The sequence below is a fragment of the Beta vulgaris genome, chromosome 4 (genome assembly GCF_026745355.1).
Source record: "Beta vulgaris subsp. vulgaris cultivar EL10 chromosome 4, EL10.2, whole genome shotgun sequence".
Classification (NCBI taxonomy): Eukaryota; Viridiplantae; Streptophyta; class Magnoliopsida; order Caryophyllales; family Amaranthaceae; genus Beta; species Beta vulgaris.
Window position 1 is genome coordinate 34059709 of NC_079205.1, and position 16220 is coordinate 34075928.

A 16220-nucleotide genomic window follows, 5' to 3' on the forward strand; every position below is an offset into this window, starting at 1 on the left:
TATGGATTTTATAAATATATATTGATATATATATATATATATATATATATATATATATATATATATATATATATATATATATATATTTATTTATTTATTTATTTATATTTAAATATAATTTAGTTTGAAATAATTTATTTATTTAAAAGGTTGACTATTTTGAAAGTCAAAGGAATTATTTTAAAGATTTAAGAAAGTTAAAATGTTTTGTTAAGGCATGCTTTGAAAAATATTTAAAATACTAATTGGATTTGAAAAAGGATTTTAAATCGACTTGAGGAACCCAAATACTAATTGGACTAGGAAAAGGAACTTCTAGTAATGTTAGGAGTTTATTCGCCAATCCTATTCATTATTCTATCCTACTTAGGATCCAATTACCTTTTCTAAGTCCAAAAGGAAAGCTTGCCTATAAATATCATTAAGCCCAAATATTTTACCCACAAAAAATATTCTCTCTCCTCCCTCCTCAAGAAAAACCGCTAGCTTCAATCCTCCCTCTTCACGTGATTTTTCTTTCTTCTTTCTCAAGTTTTGATTAAAGATTATGTTTTTATGTTGAGTTCGTATTGTGTCGGACTCGTCCGACACACTATTCTCGTCGGACCACTTCAGTTAGAAGCACTTGTGCTTCAGTTAGACGCACTTGGGTTTCAGTTGGTCTTTACTTTTTTTCATGTAGTCTTCATTTTTTTTCCAGGTAGTCTTCATTTTTTTCAGGTAGTCTTCATTTTTTTTCAATTAGTCTTCTTTTTTTTTTTCAGTTGGTTTCAATTTTTTTTCAGTTAGTCTTCATTTTTTTTCAGGTAGTCTTCAATTTTTTTTCAGTTAGTCTTAATCTTTTTTCAGTTAGTCTTCATTTTTTTTCAGTTAGTCTTCATTTTTTTTCAGTTAGTCCTTTCAGTTAGTCTTCATTTTTTTTCAGTTAGTCTAAATGAAAAGTAACTTGGTCTATATGAAAGTAACTTACCTCTAAATGAAAGTAACTTACCTCTAAATGAAAGTAAGTTACCTCCAAATGAAAGTAAGTTACCTCTAAATGAAAGTAAGTTACCTCTAAATGAAAGTAACTTAGATTCTTAGTTTTATTATTCTTTCATTTAACAACTAACTAATATTGAAAAAAATAAACACTAACCTCTGCTTTCCTCTCACTTTCTCCTTCTTCTTCATTCCTCTTAGCTGATTTCTTTCTTCTTTGTTAGATCAATAAAAAAGTATAACAAAACTATATACATTCAATGGCTCGATCTCTTTCTAACGCTAAGGTTTTCTTCTCCCTTGTTGTTGACAATATCTCCATGGCCTCTTAAAGATAGTTATACTCAGTGTTCATTACTCTTTTTGCTTGAAAGCCAATGTTTTTACCTCTAGAATGTTTTCAAGTGCTGTCCAGCGGCGCGGCGGCGGCGGCGGCAGAGGAAGAAGATGAAGAAGGAGCAGCGGCGCCGTTCTCGCGGCTTCGTCCGACGAAACATATTGGGTCAGACGGTCTGACCCAATACTTTCACTTTTATGTTTTGTTCTAGTACTAATTATGATTAAAAGCTGTAATTTACTATTTTAATGATGAATCTATGATTATATAAATTATGTATTGAAAGAATAAAAATTCAAATTTGATTATTATGTTTAAATTTGGATTTTTAATTATCAAAGCATGGATTTTTAGGGTATTAAAGTTTGGAAAATCATAGTAGCATGTTATAAACTATGAAATTAATTTAACTTATGATTCTAAGCATATTTAAGTATGTCTAAAGGGAGTTCTAAATAATTATAAGTTGATGAAATTTTAGAAAGGTTGATATTAATGGAGTTTTATGGATTTTAATGACTAGTATAGTAGTACTATGTTAGGGAATATAAATAATTGAAGTTTTAACGATGAAAGCAACTTTTAAATATATTTAAAGGGAAATTTTAGTATTTTAAAGTTGCTGGAATTTATTTGAAGTATTGATTATAAATTCTATTGGTTGTTTTGGAGACTTCTCTGTAGGCTACTTCTAAAGTGTTAAAAGTGGCCTATCAATTTGTCTACACAAGGTATGTACATACCTATTGATTTAAAGAAAGAAGGTTATGTAGTATCGTGTATAGGAACTATGTGAGTTCATATATGTTCGCTATTATAATATTTAGATTCTACATGTTTTATGTTTGCGTGCGAACATACTAAGTATATGATTTAATTATGAGATTAATATCATGTTTGTATGGAATATTGATGCAATCATGTTGGTTAAGAACTTTATTTATTAATTCACATGGGGAATTAATATATTTATCAGTTGGATCATGATTGAATCATGTGTTTCCTTATATTATTAATTTCACTACTCTATGAGGACAATGGGCCTTATTTGGTAAGTTGATAATTTCTACCTTTGAAAAGTAAGTTGGTTGTTGGCTAGGTTCAACAAATAAGGAGGATTGAAATAAATAAGGAATTAATCTTGGGTTGTAAGTTGTATGATCACTTATTTAATCCTAAGATAAAAAAGGAATAAAGTTGTGAATGTTTGATTGTATGTTATCTGTATTGCTTGTGTGCCATAACAAGTAATAATTGGTAAATCATGTAAACTGAAACTTGGATAGTAATAAACTTTATACCGGTGCACGTATGACGTTGGACAATCAGGGATTGAGGTTCATGGTGGTCGTGCCATGACTTTTTCTGAGAATTGGATTGATCACCGTTCCTATTTATATTAAAAGGCTCATCGATATCTTAGGTTATTATGAAATATGGAGTCGCGCCCGTATTTCGTCTTTCAAAGGGAAGATTGGTTTTAGATGAGACAACTCGGTCCAATAAATATTCCATTAAAGTAATAAAAAGATTGTTAATGTTTAGTTAAATAAAAGTTATTTGGAGATTGTAATGTTGTTATTTATCACTGCTTATATTTATTGGTATCATGTTAGTAATGTTTATTTATTATTATGTAGTACTCAGCTTTGCTAATTATGTGCTTTGTTTGCCTTTTTTGATCCTATGATAATCCATTCTTGGTGAGCAAATTCTTTAGTGCATTGACATCTAAAGATGTGCAAATGTTGCATCATGGTAATTTGAGAATGGAGAGGTTGCGTAACATATTGAACTATTAATTGTTTTATAGTAGATATATTTACATATAAGTTTGGTTTGAAGTTAAAGTTAACAATGTTGTTTGGTTTTAAAGTTATTTCGATTATTTATTATATTTCAATTCTAAAGTTGAGTTATATGCTTTCCGCTGCAAAATTCAGAAGAAGCCGATACATTATCACACAGGCGATAATGCTTTGATGATTCTCTAAGTTTTATATTGAAAAGGGTATATTGGAAAAGAGATAATTATCGCGGTGTTACACAATTTTAGAGTGGTTCTTTAGATTGCTCTTCCGTTGGATTGCGCCAACTAATACCGCGATATGTTTCATCATTGGAATTAACGGGGATTACACACACCATCAAATGAGACATTAAGCAATAAAAATGTTTGTTTCAAGACTCGAACCCATGACCTCTTATTTGATATGCTCACTCACCAACTATACTACTATACTCATGTTGGTCTTTGGTGAGGGAAAAAATCATTTAAAAATAAGATACTATCTATTTTTTGAAGATTTCAAATGCACATTGATAAATAATCCAAAGCATATTTCCCAATTCCAAAGATAAAAACTAGTTTATACCTAAAAAGCTAAAATTTATGTTTGAAAATAAAATAAAAATGAGAGGACATCACGTGCATAATTTGATAGTACACTCGAGGCCAATGGATTTTAGGCAAAGGTGAGAATTAGGCGGAGGTGGTACTTTATCTACAACCACGAAGCATGGCAATCACCTCTACTCCACCCTTTCGTTCTCTACTTCCTCCTCAACAATTGTTCAAAAATTCTTCCAAAATCTCAACATTTCAGTCAAGTTGCTTGACAGTTTCTTCCCGCCAAAATCTGATCAGTGCCCATTTTGTTAGTAATATAAGTGGGACCGCCCTTACTTTGCTAAGACCTCAAGCTTCTTCTGCCAATGGACAGACACAAACACAAACACAGCCTATGCCTATGCTTCCTCCCTTCAATGTTTTGATCACCGGATCTTCCAAAGGTTTTTTCTTCTTTTCTTTTTGATTTGTGGGTTGTTAATTATACTGGCGGATTGAGTATTTTCACATGTTTTCGATATTACTGCCTAAAATTGGATGATTGTATACTGAATTTGGTGAAATTGTACAATTGCAGAATTCTCTTGTGAGATTATATTTCAATTTAAGTTGTAGTATGATTAAAGGATATTATTTGTTTGATAAGAGCTTGTAGGATAATATTTTTTATGGGTTAGCACAGATTTTAAGGTAACTAGATCTTTAATTCGGGATATTTTGGAATCAAATTTGTTGATTAAGGGTGCATTTTCTCCACTTGGATTCAACTTATTAAACCTGATTCACGGAGGCTTGATTACACCTTATGTTCACACCTGATTGAACCTGATGGGAGATGAAACCTATTTCTTTAAGGGTGAAGTAAACTCACCTTTAATGTAACCAAAGATGAACGGGCGACCGTTATAAATTTATATATATGCTCATGTTACTAATGCAGGTATTATAAAGATATGTTAATTGAATCACTGAGAAAAAAGCGAGTTAAACGAAAGTCAAGATAATGAAGAGATGAGAGGTTTTAAGTGATTAATGTTAATATTTAGGAGAGGTAGGAAGAAGGGCTATTTTCATTTTGGCACACCCAGAATGCCATGTTCCATAAGAGAAGGGTAAGAAGTTGATGAAAGGAAAGGTGGAAAATTGGTGGTTAAGTAGAGGAGCAAGAAGATGAGAGTGGAGATGAAAGAAGACAAAAAGAAGTGCTTATCTAGATAATTATTCTGTTTCATTGTGCTTATTTCAACCCACATATCGCCCATTTCAGGTAAAGTACTTTATTGTCATATCCTCTAACAACATAACCCTCAGGTTGCTAGTGAATTTAACGACTTATAAGGCAATCGGTGCACGTACTTGTCTGCAATCGATGCCTTGCTTTGTTTGTAACTTTAAGCAACAACCCTTTGCATTCTTTTACATCACCCTTAGCTAAATACTTGATTTTGATATCCACTTGACCCGCATTACCTTCTTCCCTCTAGGAAATCTTGCTAATTCCTGTGTTTTATCTCCGAAATGGCATGAATTTCTTCATTTATTGCTTGAATTTATTCCTACCTTTCCTTAACTTCATCAAAACTCATCAATATCAGTGAACAATGAAAACTGGTAAGTATTAGGTTCTAAACTTTTGGACAAGTCATAAAGATTTGGAAGACTCTGATATCTCTTTGACCCATCCTTAGAACTATGTAAATCTCTATTCAAACCCAATGAAAGTGAATATATGCGGAGAAATGGAGGTGAAGTAGCTAGAGGGATCTCATATACATAATTATTGATTTTTCTTTTTCACAACAAGTAAGGAAATTTTATGATAAACAACTAACCCTTGGACTTCTCATCATATCCGATAAAGAAAAGTAGCCTTTCACTTTTATCATCAAGTTTGAAGTGAACTTGTTTAGGAATATATGCATAAGCAATGGATCTAAAGACTCGAAAATCGAATACCCCGGCCTTCTCCAAGCTTCCTTCCTCAGAAGTCGCATTATTCAAATTCGTAGTAGAACGGTGGGGCAGTTGAACTCCACATGCAACCAATGCAGGTCAAATCTTCTTGGTCATCGTCTTGGTTTTTAACATAGATCTAATCATATTTAGAACGAATTTTTCTTCCATCTGGCCACCCGATTTTGCTGTCGTGATCTAGGAACTGTAGGTGATCTAGACCTGGCAAAGTTGGTTCTGATCCGAAAATCCGGTCCGAAATATCCGATCCGTGGTCCGATCTGGGTCCGAACGAGACGGTCTGAACCTTGATCCGAATCCGAACGGTCCCGATCCGGTCCGAATCCCGATCCGAAATAATCTTGATCCGAAACAATCTTGATCCGAAACTCATCTAAAATCCGAATGATCCGATATAATCTTACCCGATCCGAAATCGATCCGACCCGATCTAAAACTGATCCGACCCGAAGGTAAACCGACCCGAAATTATTGGTTTCGGTTAGGCTTTGATCCGAAATACTCGAAACTTACCCGTTTTTTTATATAAAAAAATATCATTGGCATAAGTATTCCATTCATTCCACCATAGTCCGATTCCGATCCGAAATAATTGTCCGAACGATGACCCAATCCGATCCGGTCCGATCCCGGTCTGAATGTAACTTGATCCGAAAACGGTCCGATCTGAATTGGTTCGGTTCGATTCCGATCCGAAATAATAGTCCGAACGATGACCCAATCCGAAACGGTCCGATCCCAGTATGAATGTAACTTGATCTGAAAATGGCCCGATCTGAATTGGTCCGGTCCGAATCCGATCCGATTGCCAGGTCTAAGGTGATCAACGTATGCCATGTTCTTAGCAATATTGGTTGAATGCATTAGATGTGAACCACCGCCTTTGTTTGCTCTCAAAGATTTGATTTCACAACCACTTTCTTTCTCTACAAGCACTTAAAAAATTTATGAAAGTATTCTTAGTTTTAGAGATTGTATCCATGTCTTCGTGCTACAATTGTCAATAAAAAGAAGAAATTAATCAGTTTACAAGTGAAAGTTGCTCGATTGGTCCGCAAACATATGCTTGCATGGACTTAATGAAATATCTCGTTTCATAAACGGCTTCCTTGAGTGTTGGCAAGCAAACATGCTTCAAAGGGGTGATTAATTTGGGCAACCCTTTTACCATCTGCATGTGTCCTAACTCTCTAAGTCCATCAAACTTTTTATTGACTAAATCTCATAGCCCACCTCCAACAAGGATCTTCATCACAAGTCTTCATACACAGTCCATCTATTTGCAGATTTATTAAGAACTTATTGTTCTTTGTACTAGACGTATCTATCGTCAAGCCATAAGCTAGAGTATCTATCGTTAGAGTATCTATCGTCAAGCCATAAGCTAGATTTCTCCAATAACAATTTGGAACCATTTTTTACCTTCAAAAGCTGGCCCACAGTCACACTTAGGAATCGATAAACATTGGTAAGTAAATTGTGACTGGAAATTTTTAGTTCTCTGGATCTTCCTTGATCTATATGGCAAATTATATTGATTGAAACAAAATCTTCGTGTACGAGAGAAATCCAATCCCATAAGCCTCCTATTGATTTGCCAATTTTACTGTTTCTATCAATAACTTAGTCCTTTTACCTATGGTAATCACAAGACACAAGTTGATTTGTGATCATTGCCTTTTTGATCCTCTTATCGGTAAAGGACTATTTATAATCTAGACTAGCTTGCAATTATATTATGTCGTGACTCCTAAAGCATATATCACCAGAGACAGAGTGAGCAGGTTGGAAAAGAATTAGGTTTCAATATGACTAGGATATCTTAAAACTAGGCGTGATCTAATTGGTTGTTTAGGTTAGTTGATCTTTATCTCCCTCTTTGTCATATGCTTTACATATATTTTCATTACAGGATTGTGATACTAAAATTTTGTTTGCTAAACAGGGATAGGTTATGCACTAGCTAAAGAGTTTCTGAAAGCCGGTGACAATGTCATTATTTGTTCAAGGACAGGTGAGAACTATTTATATGCATCCATCCTTATTTTAGAAAGAACCAAAACAAGCTTTTGCTGCTTTTGTTATGAATTTTGCTACTCAACTAGGGCTTATTTGGACTTAAAGTATAATCAACTGGATTTGACTGTATGGACGCGTAGGTGTTAGCATTTATTACTTTGGATAAGTAAAAGACTTGTGGTTTATTTTAATCTCTAATATAGCTTGTAATGGATAGTGAAGGAATTTATTCATGAATTTTGACCAAGAAGGTTTGAAACGTGGGTTGTGGATAGTTAGGTTCTATTAGCAATTGACTTCTTCTGAAGTTTTGATGACTTTTTCATGACTTTGAAGTGCCTAATTGAAGACTTATGTTCAAATGAATGATGTAATGTTTTGATATTTGTTATTGTGATACTAAAATATGTTCACTCTCAGGGGCTTGCTTGGATTTGGGGTAATATATTTTTGAAGGGGGGGGGGGGTTGTTGAAGATGAATCAAAGAGAATGAATGAGTTTAGGTTGTGGTAGAAGAAATAATGTAGTGATATTGCAAGGAGGGAAGATAGAAGGAGGAATTATTACCCTTATATGGGGCTAATGCATAACCCTAGAGGAAATGGGTAATTAGTACCCCCCACAATGAAGTAATAACTCCCCCATTGCTCCCTAGTTTTGCAAGACCTTTCTCTAATACCAAGTGTCCATCTTTTTTTTTTTTTTTAATTTCTTTTCTGTTTCCTTCTATTGCTGCGCTTAGTATATTATCCCCTATACCAAGCATGCCCTCAGAAGTTAGACAGGGATGAAGACGAACCTTGACACTTACAGTGCTTCTTCAGCTGATACCTTAGTTGGATGATCAGATCAACTTTTGATAATTATTAAAATGCAGAAGGAAATAGATTTATGCTGGAAGTTGGCATATGTCTCTTTGGAATAAATCTTTTCTTTTATACTAGATCTCAGTTTGCAAGTCTCCAGATGTAACAGTTGTTGAAAGTGGCTTACTGCTCATCCAATAGATTTTCACTAGTTACTACAAATATTAATATGATTATGAGTCCTAAGAGTGAAACAAATTACAGGGGGCAATTTGTATTATCACCTGAAGGTCTGTTCCCTGCTAAAGCTTTATTTTTACTAAATCAAGTTTCAGCAAATATGATAATTTCTAGTAATCTATCCTTCCTTTAGTATGAAATCGGTTAATTTCAAACTACTATAACATCTTGAAAGTGCTCATTATTCTTGTTGGTTGTTCCGTAGTGAGGCTAATATATAGGGTGAAATTTAGTGTATTCAAATGTAATTTTCAACATGGATCTTGGTTTCTAATTTATTTTTTGTGCTTAACTGTGTAAACTCAGAGGTACCAAGGTTATTTATTATAAGTTTATAAATAACCTTACTTGAGCTTGTCAGCAATGTTACAAATAGTAAAAATCTGAAGAATGATAAGTCATTGTCTCGAAATAAATCTAATGGGTAATTATTTCTAGCTGTAACTATTTTACAAAATTTTAGCTTGGCATTATAGATAAAATTTCTATTAAAAATCAGATCCTTTGAGTTTTCTTATGTCCCATTTGGTGGATTAATGAATGTCGATAATGGTGCTGAATTTCTTTTAGAAGGAAAGTCTCATGCTATTCTCCATCATAATGCTTGTCCACCCTCGAATATCTCCCTTTCTTCCTAATTTGTTTTTTTACCATCCATTATTTCTTGAGAGTGCGGTATGGAGCACTAATGGAACTCTGCGAAGGAAAACACATATTTGGGGATGAAGGTGCATTACTATGATCATTGACATTGGATCATGTTTCAAAATTAGATATGATTACCATTGCCTCCTCTTCTTACAGTCTACTTGAGGGGCCATGTGTTAGTTTATTTTGGTTATTACCAGCTGAATGTTGTGGTGTATAATAGAGATGAGCTTGACCTCATAAGTCTTTATTTGAATTATTTTTATGAGGCTATAAAAACCAGTCATATGACGGTAATATTAATACAGGTGAACGAGTAGAATCAGCAGTTCAGAGCTTAAGAGCAGAATTTGGGGATGTGCGTGTGTGGGTACCTTCTTCAAAACCCTTTTTTCTTTAAAAATATTTGGGCCTCTTTGTCCTGGATAAAATAGTATTAACTGTTCTTTCTTCAGTGGCATGTCATTGTGATTGCCAACTTTGAGCATTCTTGGTTCTTGAATTTTCTCAAATTAACTTCTATCTACAGGGTACCAAGTGCGATGTGAGGGATGGAGAAAATGTGAAGAATTTGGTTGCATTTGCACAAGAAAAATATAAATATATCGATATATGGGTATGCAATTGATGATTCATTAATTATTCTTTTCATGTTTTAAGTTTTTTGTGTTAACTTACACTTTTTGCATAATTTTATAGTCTGAGTGTCTGACTCTCTATTCCTTTTTACATAAAAGCTCATAATGGTGTTACTTTAAGTCCTTGCTCATTTCTTAGTCTAATTAAGATTTGATTAAATGCTTTAAATTTATGGTTAGCTATGCAAAGTACATAGTGGGAAGAGAAGTACTTGAGAAATGAGAATCAACAGCATTGTTCTCTTCGATTCGAACAAAATTATAAGTGAAAGATGCCATTGCAGGCCAGCGCACCAGGACCTAGTGGTCTGCTGAAAGAATGAAAATTAGGGCCTCAAATAACCAAGTATAGAAATCAGTTTGGGCATGCATTTTAAAAGTTTTGTTCCTTCTGGTCATGATTGTTAACAGAAATCCTATGGTGTGGGTTTTGTTCCATGGATCATAGCTAGTATCAAGGTTAAAGTTACCTGTCATATTCTCTCTTTCTCTAAGTGGGAAAGTCTTCTGTTAATGTAATATGTTAAGAGAGGAGTTGCAGAGTTCTAGACAAAGCATGAGGAAGTGGAGAGCAGGCTGAGAGAAACTGGATCAGGTATATGCTGTAGATAGCTTAATTTCAAAGATTTGAGCACAATGCCTGTGTCCATGAGGAGAAAGGAGACTTGCATCTGTCTGTTGTATCTTTGTCTCTTGATTTCCCTTTTGGTTTGTAATGATAAGGTTTGAAGATTTCGGTTGTTGAGTCTGTTGTATGGTCTTGTCTGTGCATATAGAGACCCTTCCTAGATGGTGAGCTTGTTTTAGACCTAGCTAAAATTGATCTCAATGAAAACTCGATAGGGACGAACCAAAATATGTGGGGTTTTAATGCAAATTTCTGTTCTTAAACCTGAAATAATCCCCTAAAAAAGGGAAAATGGATATGACCCAAAATCGACCCGAAAGCTAATTCAAACCAGATCAGAATTTTCCCAACCCCAAATCAAATTTGTCCTTCCCGTCTAACAGGTATACTTATATCCTCCACTAATGCTTCGCAAGAGTGATATCAGACAACCTATAAAGATGTTGTGTCTAGTGACTCCTAAGAGCATTCCCAATGGTGATGGGTTTGATCACCAAATTTTCCTACTTACTCATGTTTTGATCATTTCATGATCAAATATATCACCTCCACCCCACTCATGAACAAAAAAACCTTCAAACTCCACTTTATCTCTCCTACTTTTCACTACCCCACCTCAACTTTCTCTCTCCTATTTCTCTTTTCTACTTCAATAAATAATATAATTTACATATTAAAAATAAAAATAAATCATCTTATGATTACTTAAATTATAATAATTAATTACCAAAAAAACATGAGTTTTTTTTCCCTCTTTTTAGGTGAGGAGGAGAAGGTAAAAAATTATAGAGAAAAATGATGTATAAATATTTTTAGAGAGAGAAAGGTGAGGAGGAGAAGTGTTTTTTTTTGTTCTGAAATATATCAATATGGGTATCATTTTATAGAGGAGAAAAATATATGAATTTTGGTATTTTTTTTTTTTTGAAATAGGAATTTCCCATTTTTGAAATAGGAATTTTCTGGGAAATTCCGTGGAAATTTCCACGAAATTTCCCAAAAAAAACACAGCAGCATCCACGTGGCAGCTTGCCACTGGCTGGCTGTGTGTGACAATGCAATTTTTGTCTTCAATTTGCACGGTTCAAGCTTGCCACATGGTGATGAGTTTTTTCACATGGTGAGCAATGACATGATATGTCACTTGGTGATAGGTTTTGTATCACCAATTGGATGCTTGCTTTTTTTGTTCAACCCAAAATTTCTGATTTTGGTGATGGATTATATCACCATTGGGAGTGCTCTAAGAGCTGTAAATCTGCTTTTGGTATAAATTAGAAGGAACCCATCTGCTGAGTCAGAAAGTGCATGACTAAAAATGTTCAGGTAACAATATTCTATCAGCTTCACTATTATGACAAAGCATTATGCTCCTTCCTTCGGTAAACTTGCTCTATCAGATATGTGAAGCTGAATTTTCTCCCATTGCTGCTGAGTGTGGGCTGATAGAAATGCATGTGGAGGTACTAATATGACGTTCAGTGTCTCAACGCTCGTATCTCTTTATCACTAAAATATGCGGTGCCAAACCTTACCTCTAAGCTCTAGTTCGATGTTGTTTCAATTTTTTCTTGCATTCCTTGATGAGAATGTACCAGTATATATTTGCATGAGGAATGTTGGTAAGTAGTCCACTACCTATGCTTGACAGAACAGTTTTTCATGATGAAATTTACTCTGATTACATATCTATATGATCTAGTAGGTCATGATTGCTCATTGGTGACCTTTAGATTAATCTTATATTACCACTGATGCAGATTAATAATGCAGGATCTAATGCATACAGCTATAAGCCCTTGGCAGAAGCTTCAGATGAAGATCTCATGTGAGCTAATTTTCCTGCCCCTCTTCATCTTTCTCTTCATAGTCACACATGCAGTACTTGCACACTTTCAATTATCAATATTTCTTTTAATTATTTTTGTGCACCTTTGCAGTGAGGTGGTCACCACAAATACCCTGGGTTTGATGATCTGTTGTCGAGAGGTAATATACGATATATCTCTTTCTTGTAGAAGAATACAGAACCACTTCATCCTTATGCTTTATTGTTATACAGGCAATAAAGATGATGTTGAACCAACCGAGAGGTGGCCATATTTTTAATATTGATGGCGCTGGTTCTGATGGGAGACCCACCCCAAGGTACCTTTCATTTTTTGTGCATATAATGCTTCCACTTGCTTTGCTCAAACCCCTAAAATACAATACTCGTATTAATGAAATTTACCAAAAGTGTTTCTTTGGCCTTAACCTCTCTGTAATGAACCGTGAAATTGTGCAGTAGAGTGAAAAAGAAGATGATAGATTGAAATGAGAAAATTACTAGATAATAAAAGATAGATTGCCAAGTTTTCGAGTGACTTGACTGTAACACCCCGATGATTCTCTCTTTTCCAAAAATAATTTTCAAATATAAGACTAGAGATTCTTCAAAGCATTATCGCCCGTGTGATAACGTATTGGCTTATTCAGAATTTAGCAGCGGAAAACATATAACTAACTTTAGAATTGAAATTTAATAAATAACAAAGGCAACTTTAAAACCAAATAACAATGTTAACGTTAACTCCAAACCAACTTAACCATAAATGTATCAACTATCAAATAATAAATAAATCAACATGCTACACAAGCTTTCCATTCCCGAATTCCTATGATGCATCATCTGCACACCTCTAGATGACAATGCACTAGAGAATCTGCTCCCCAAGAATGGATCATCAAAGGATCAATAAGGCAAAGCCATGATCAATACATACAAACAAAGCACGTAATTAGCAAAGCTGAGTACTACATAATAATAAATAAACATCCATAACATGATACTTATAAATACTAAGCAGTAATAAAAAACAACATAAAAATCTACAGATTATTAAACTAAACTTTAACCACACTTTTTATTACTTTAATGGAATAGTCATTGGACCAAGTTGTCTAACTAAAAACCAGCCTTCTCTTTGGAAGACGATATACGGGTGCGACTCCGTATTACCATGACTTATGATATCGAGAAACCTTTTAATAAAAAATAGGAACCGTGATAAATCCGAACCTAGAAAAAGCCATGGCCCGCTCACCATGTATCCCTGCTCCTGATTGTTCAACTTCAGACATGCACCAGTCTAAAGTTTATTACTATGTAAATTTCACTTTACATGATTTATTAATTATCACTTGTTATAGCACACAAGCAACACAACTAATATATAATCAAACATTCACAACTTTATTTTTATATCGGGATTAAACAACTGATCATACAACTTACAACCCAAGATTAATTTATTCTTTGATCTAATCTTTCTTATTTGTTGAACCTAGCCAACAACTAACTTACCTTTCAAAGGTATAAATGATCAACTTACCAAATAAGGCCCGCGGTCCTCGTAGAGTAGTGAAAATAATAATAAAAGGGAACACATGATTAAATCATGATCCATAATAATAAATATATTAATTCCCCCATGTGAATTAATAAATAAAGTTCCCAATCAACATGCTTGCATCAATCTTCCATACAAACATGATATAAATCTCATAATTAAATCTCATAATTAACATGTTCGTACACAGACATAAAACATGTAAAATTCAACATAATAGCAATCATATATGAACTCACAAAGTTCCTATACATAATATTACATAACTTTTCTTCCTAAAATCATGATACTACATCAAACAACACATAAGTATGTACTTACCTTGTGTAGACAATTTGATAGACCACTTTAACAACTTTAGAAGTCGCCTAGAGAGAACTCTCCGCCTAAAACAACCAATAAAATTTGCAATCAATACTCCAAATAAATACAAACAACTTTAAAATACTCTAAACCTCCCTTAAAAATATTTAAAAGTTGTTTTCATCATTAAAACTTTAATTACTTATACTTCCTAGTATAGTACTACTATACTAGTCATTAAAATCCATAAAACGCCATTAATAATAATTCTTTTTAAAATTCCAGCAACATATAATTTATTAAAAAACTCCTTTTAAACATACTTAAACATGCTTAAACTTATAAGTACAATCAATTTCATAATTTATAACATACTACTATGATTTTTCAATATTTAACCCTAAAAATCTATGCTTTGATAATTAGAAATTCAATTTAAACATAATAATTAAATTTGAATTTTTATTTCTTCTATACATAAATTATATAATCATAGATTTATCATTAAATCAAAGAATTAAAGCTTCGAAACATAATTAATACTAAAACAAATCATAAAAACATAATCTTTAAATAAAACCCGAGGAGGAAGAAAGGCAATCAAACCAACACAAAGAAAGAAGAGGATAAAGGGACCGGCGTGAATTGTAGCAACAGCGGCGGTAACTCACGGTGGTGGTCGGCGGTGACTTGAAGTGAGGGAAGATTTCTTGTTAAGGAAGAAGTTTTTTGGAAGAGAAGAAAGGAAGAAGAGAGAAAAACGTGAGAAAGAGAGAGAAGAATAGGAGGGCCGGTTTTTGTGAGATGGAGGAGAGAGAAAGTTTGTGTGTGGGTAAAATTTGGGTCTAATGTATTTATAGGTATGTTATCCTTTTAGGCTTAGGAAAAGACAATTGGATTTATATAGAGTTTAATGATGAATAGGATTGATGATTTAAAACTCCTAACATCACTAAAAGTCCCTTTTCCTAGTCCAGTTAGTATTTGGGTTTCTCAAGCCCATTTAAACTCTTTTTTTCTTGGCTCCAAAAAGTATTTTAAATGTTTTTCAAAACATGCCTTAACAAAATATTTTAACTTCCTTAAATCCTTAAAATAATTCCTTTGACTTTCAAATAGTCAACATTTAAAGAAATATATTATTTTAAACTAAATTATACTTAACTATAAATATATATAGACTATTATATATTTATAAATCCATAAATTTATGGGGGATTACATTGACACGCTCCAAAAATTCTTACATGGACGCAGAACATCCCAGAATGTGGTACGGAAATAGGAAAGCGGAATGCAGCATCTAGAGTAAACTTGATGGACTCCTAAACCACGTAGCACGTTATGCGTTCCAGGTGGTGTCACCTGGAACGTGGAAGCACGTTCCTAGTATCAATGCTCCCAAACTAACCACTAAATTGAACTCTCCAATATTTTCTTTTTTTTTTTTTTTTGACGGGACTCTCCAATATTTTCTTGATACCCTCTTCTCTCTTCTATCTATAGTGTATTTGTCTTACTCCCCAAGCTAACATATTAACTAGTGTACCCCTGTCCTTTATGCTAGTCTATTACACTCTCCTTATTTCTCCTTCTCCCCCAGACTCCTTTAATTTTTGTCTTTGGTTTTGCTTTTATTTGACTTGCTCCACAAAAATTTAGATGATGTCATCAACCGCAACACAAGAAGCCTAGAATCTTTTTCCTACAACAATAAATGCTCACAAGCCACAACTGCTCAGTTCATTGAATTTGCATCAGTAACAGCTTATACGAAAGTCAGTACCTCCCTATAATGTTGTCAACCTGGTTCACAGGACCGTGGTATATATCATCGTTGAAGAACTTTTGAATCATGGAAACATTTGCTCAAAGCGATCCTTCTGTGCTTGGTGAAAGCATT

General features: G+C 33.7%; 1 protein-coding gene across 2 annotated transcripts in view; it reads left to right on the top strand.

The window, feature by feature from the left end:
• The first annotated feature begins 3771 nt into the window (after window positions 1–3771).
• The window catches only part of LOC104884604 (chlorophyll(ide) b reductase NOL, chloroplastic), a 34876-nt gene continuing 22427 nt past the window's right edge, over window positions 3772–16220 (top strand). The window contains exons 1-7 of one of the 2 annotated variants that reach the window (XM_010669291.4): window positions 3772–4111; window positions 7588–7656; window positions 9665–9714; window positions 9886–9972; window positions 12383–12450; window positions 12563–12611; window positions 12685–12770. In XM_010669291.4, the coding sequence (XP_010667593.1) occupies window positions 3838–4111; window positions 7588–7656; window positions 9665–9714; window positions 9886–9972; window positions 12383–12450; window positions 12563–12611; window positions 12685–12770 (683 nt within the window). In that variant the 5' untranslated portion in view covers window positions 3772–3837. Of the gene's footprint in view, window positions 4112–7587; window positions 7657–9664; window positions 9727–9885; window positions 9973–12382; window positions 12451–12562; window positions 12612–12684; window positions 12771–16220 lie in introns of both variants that reach the window. The other variant, XM_010669290.4, reaches the window with a different exon arrangement.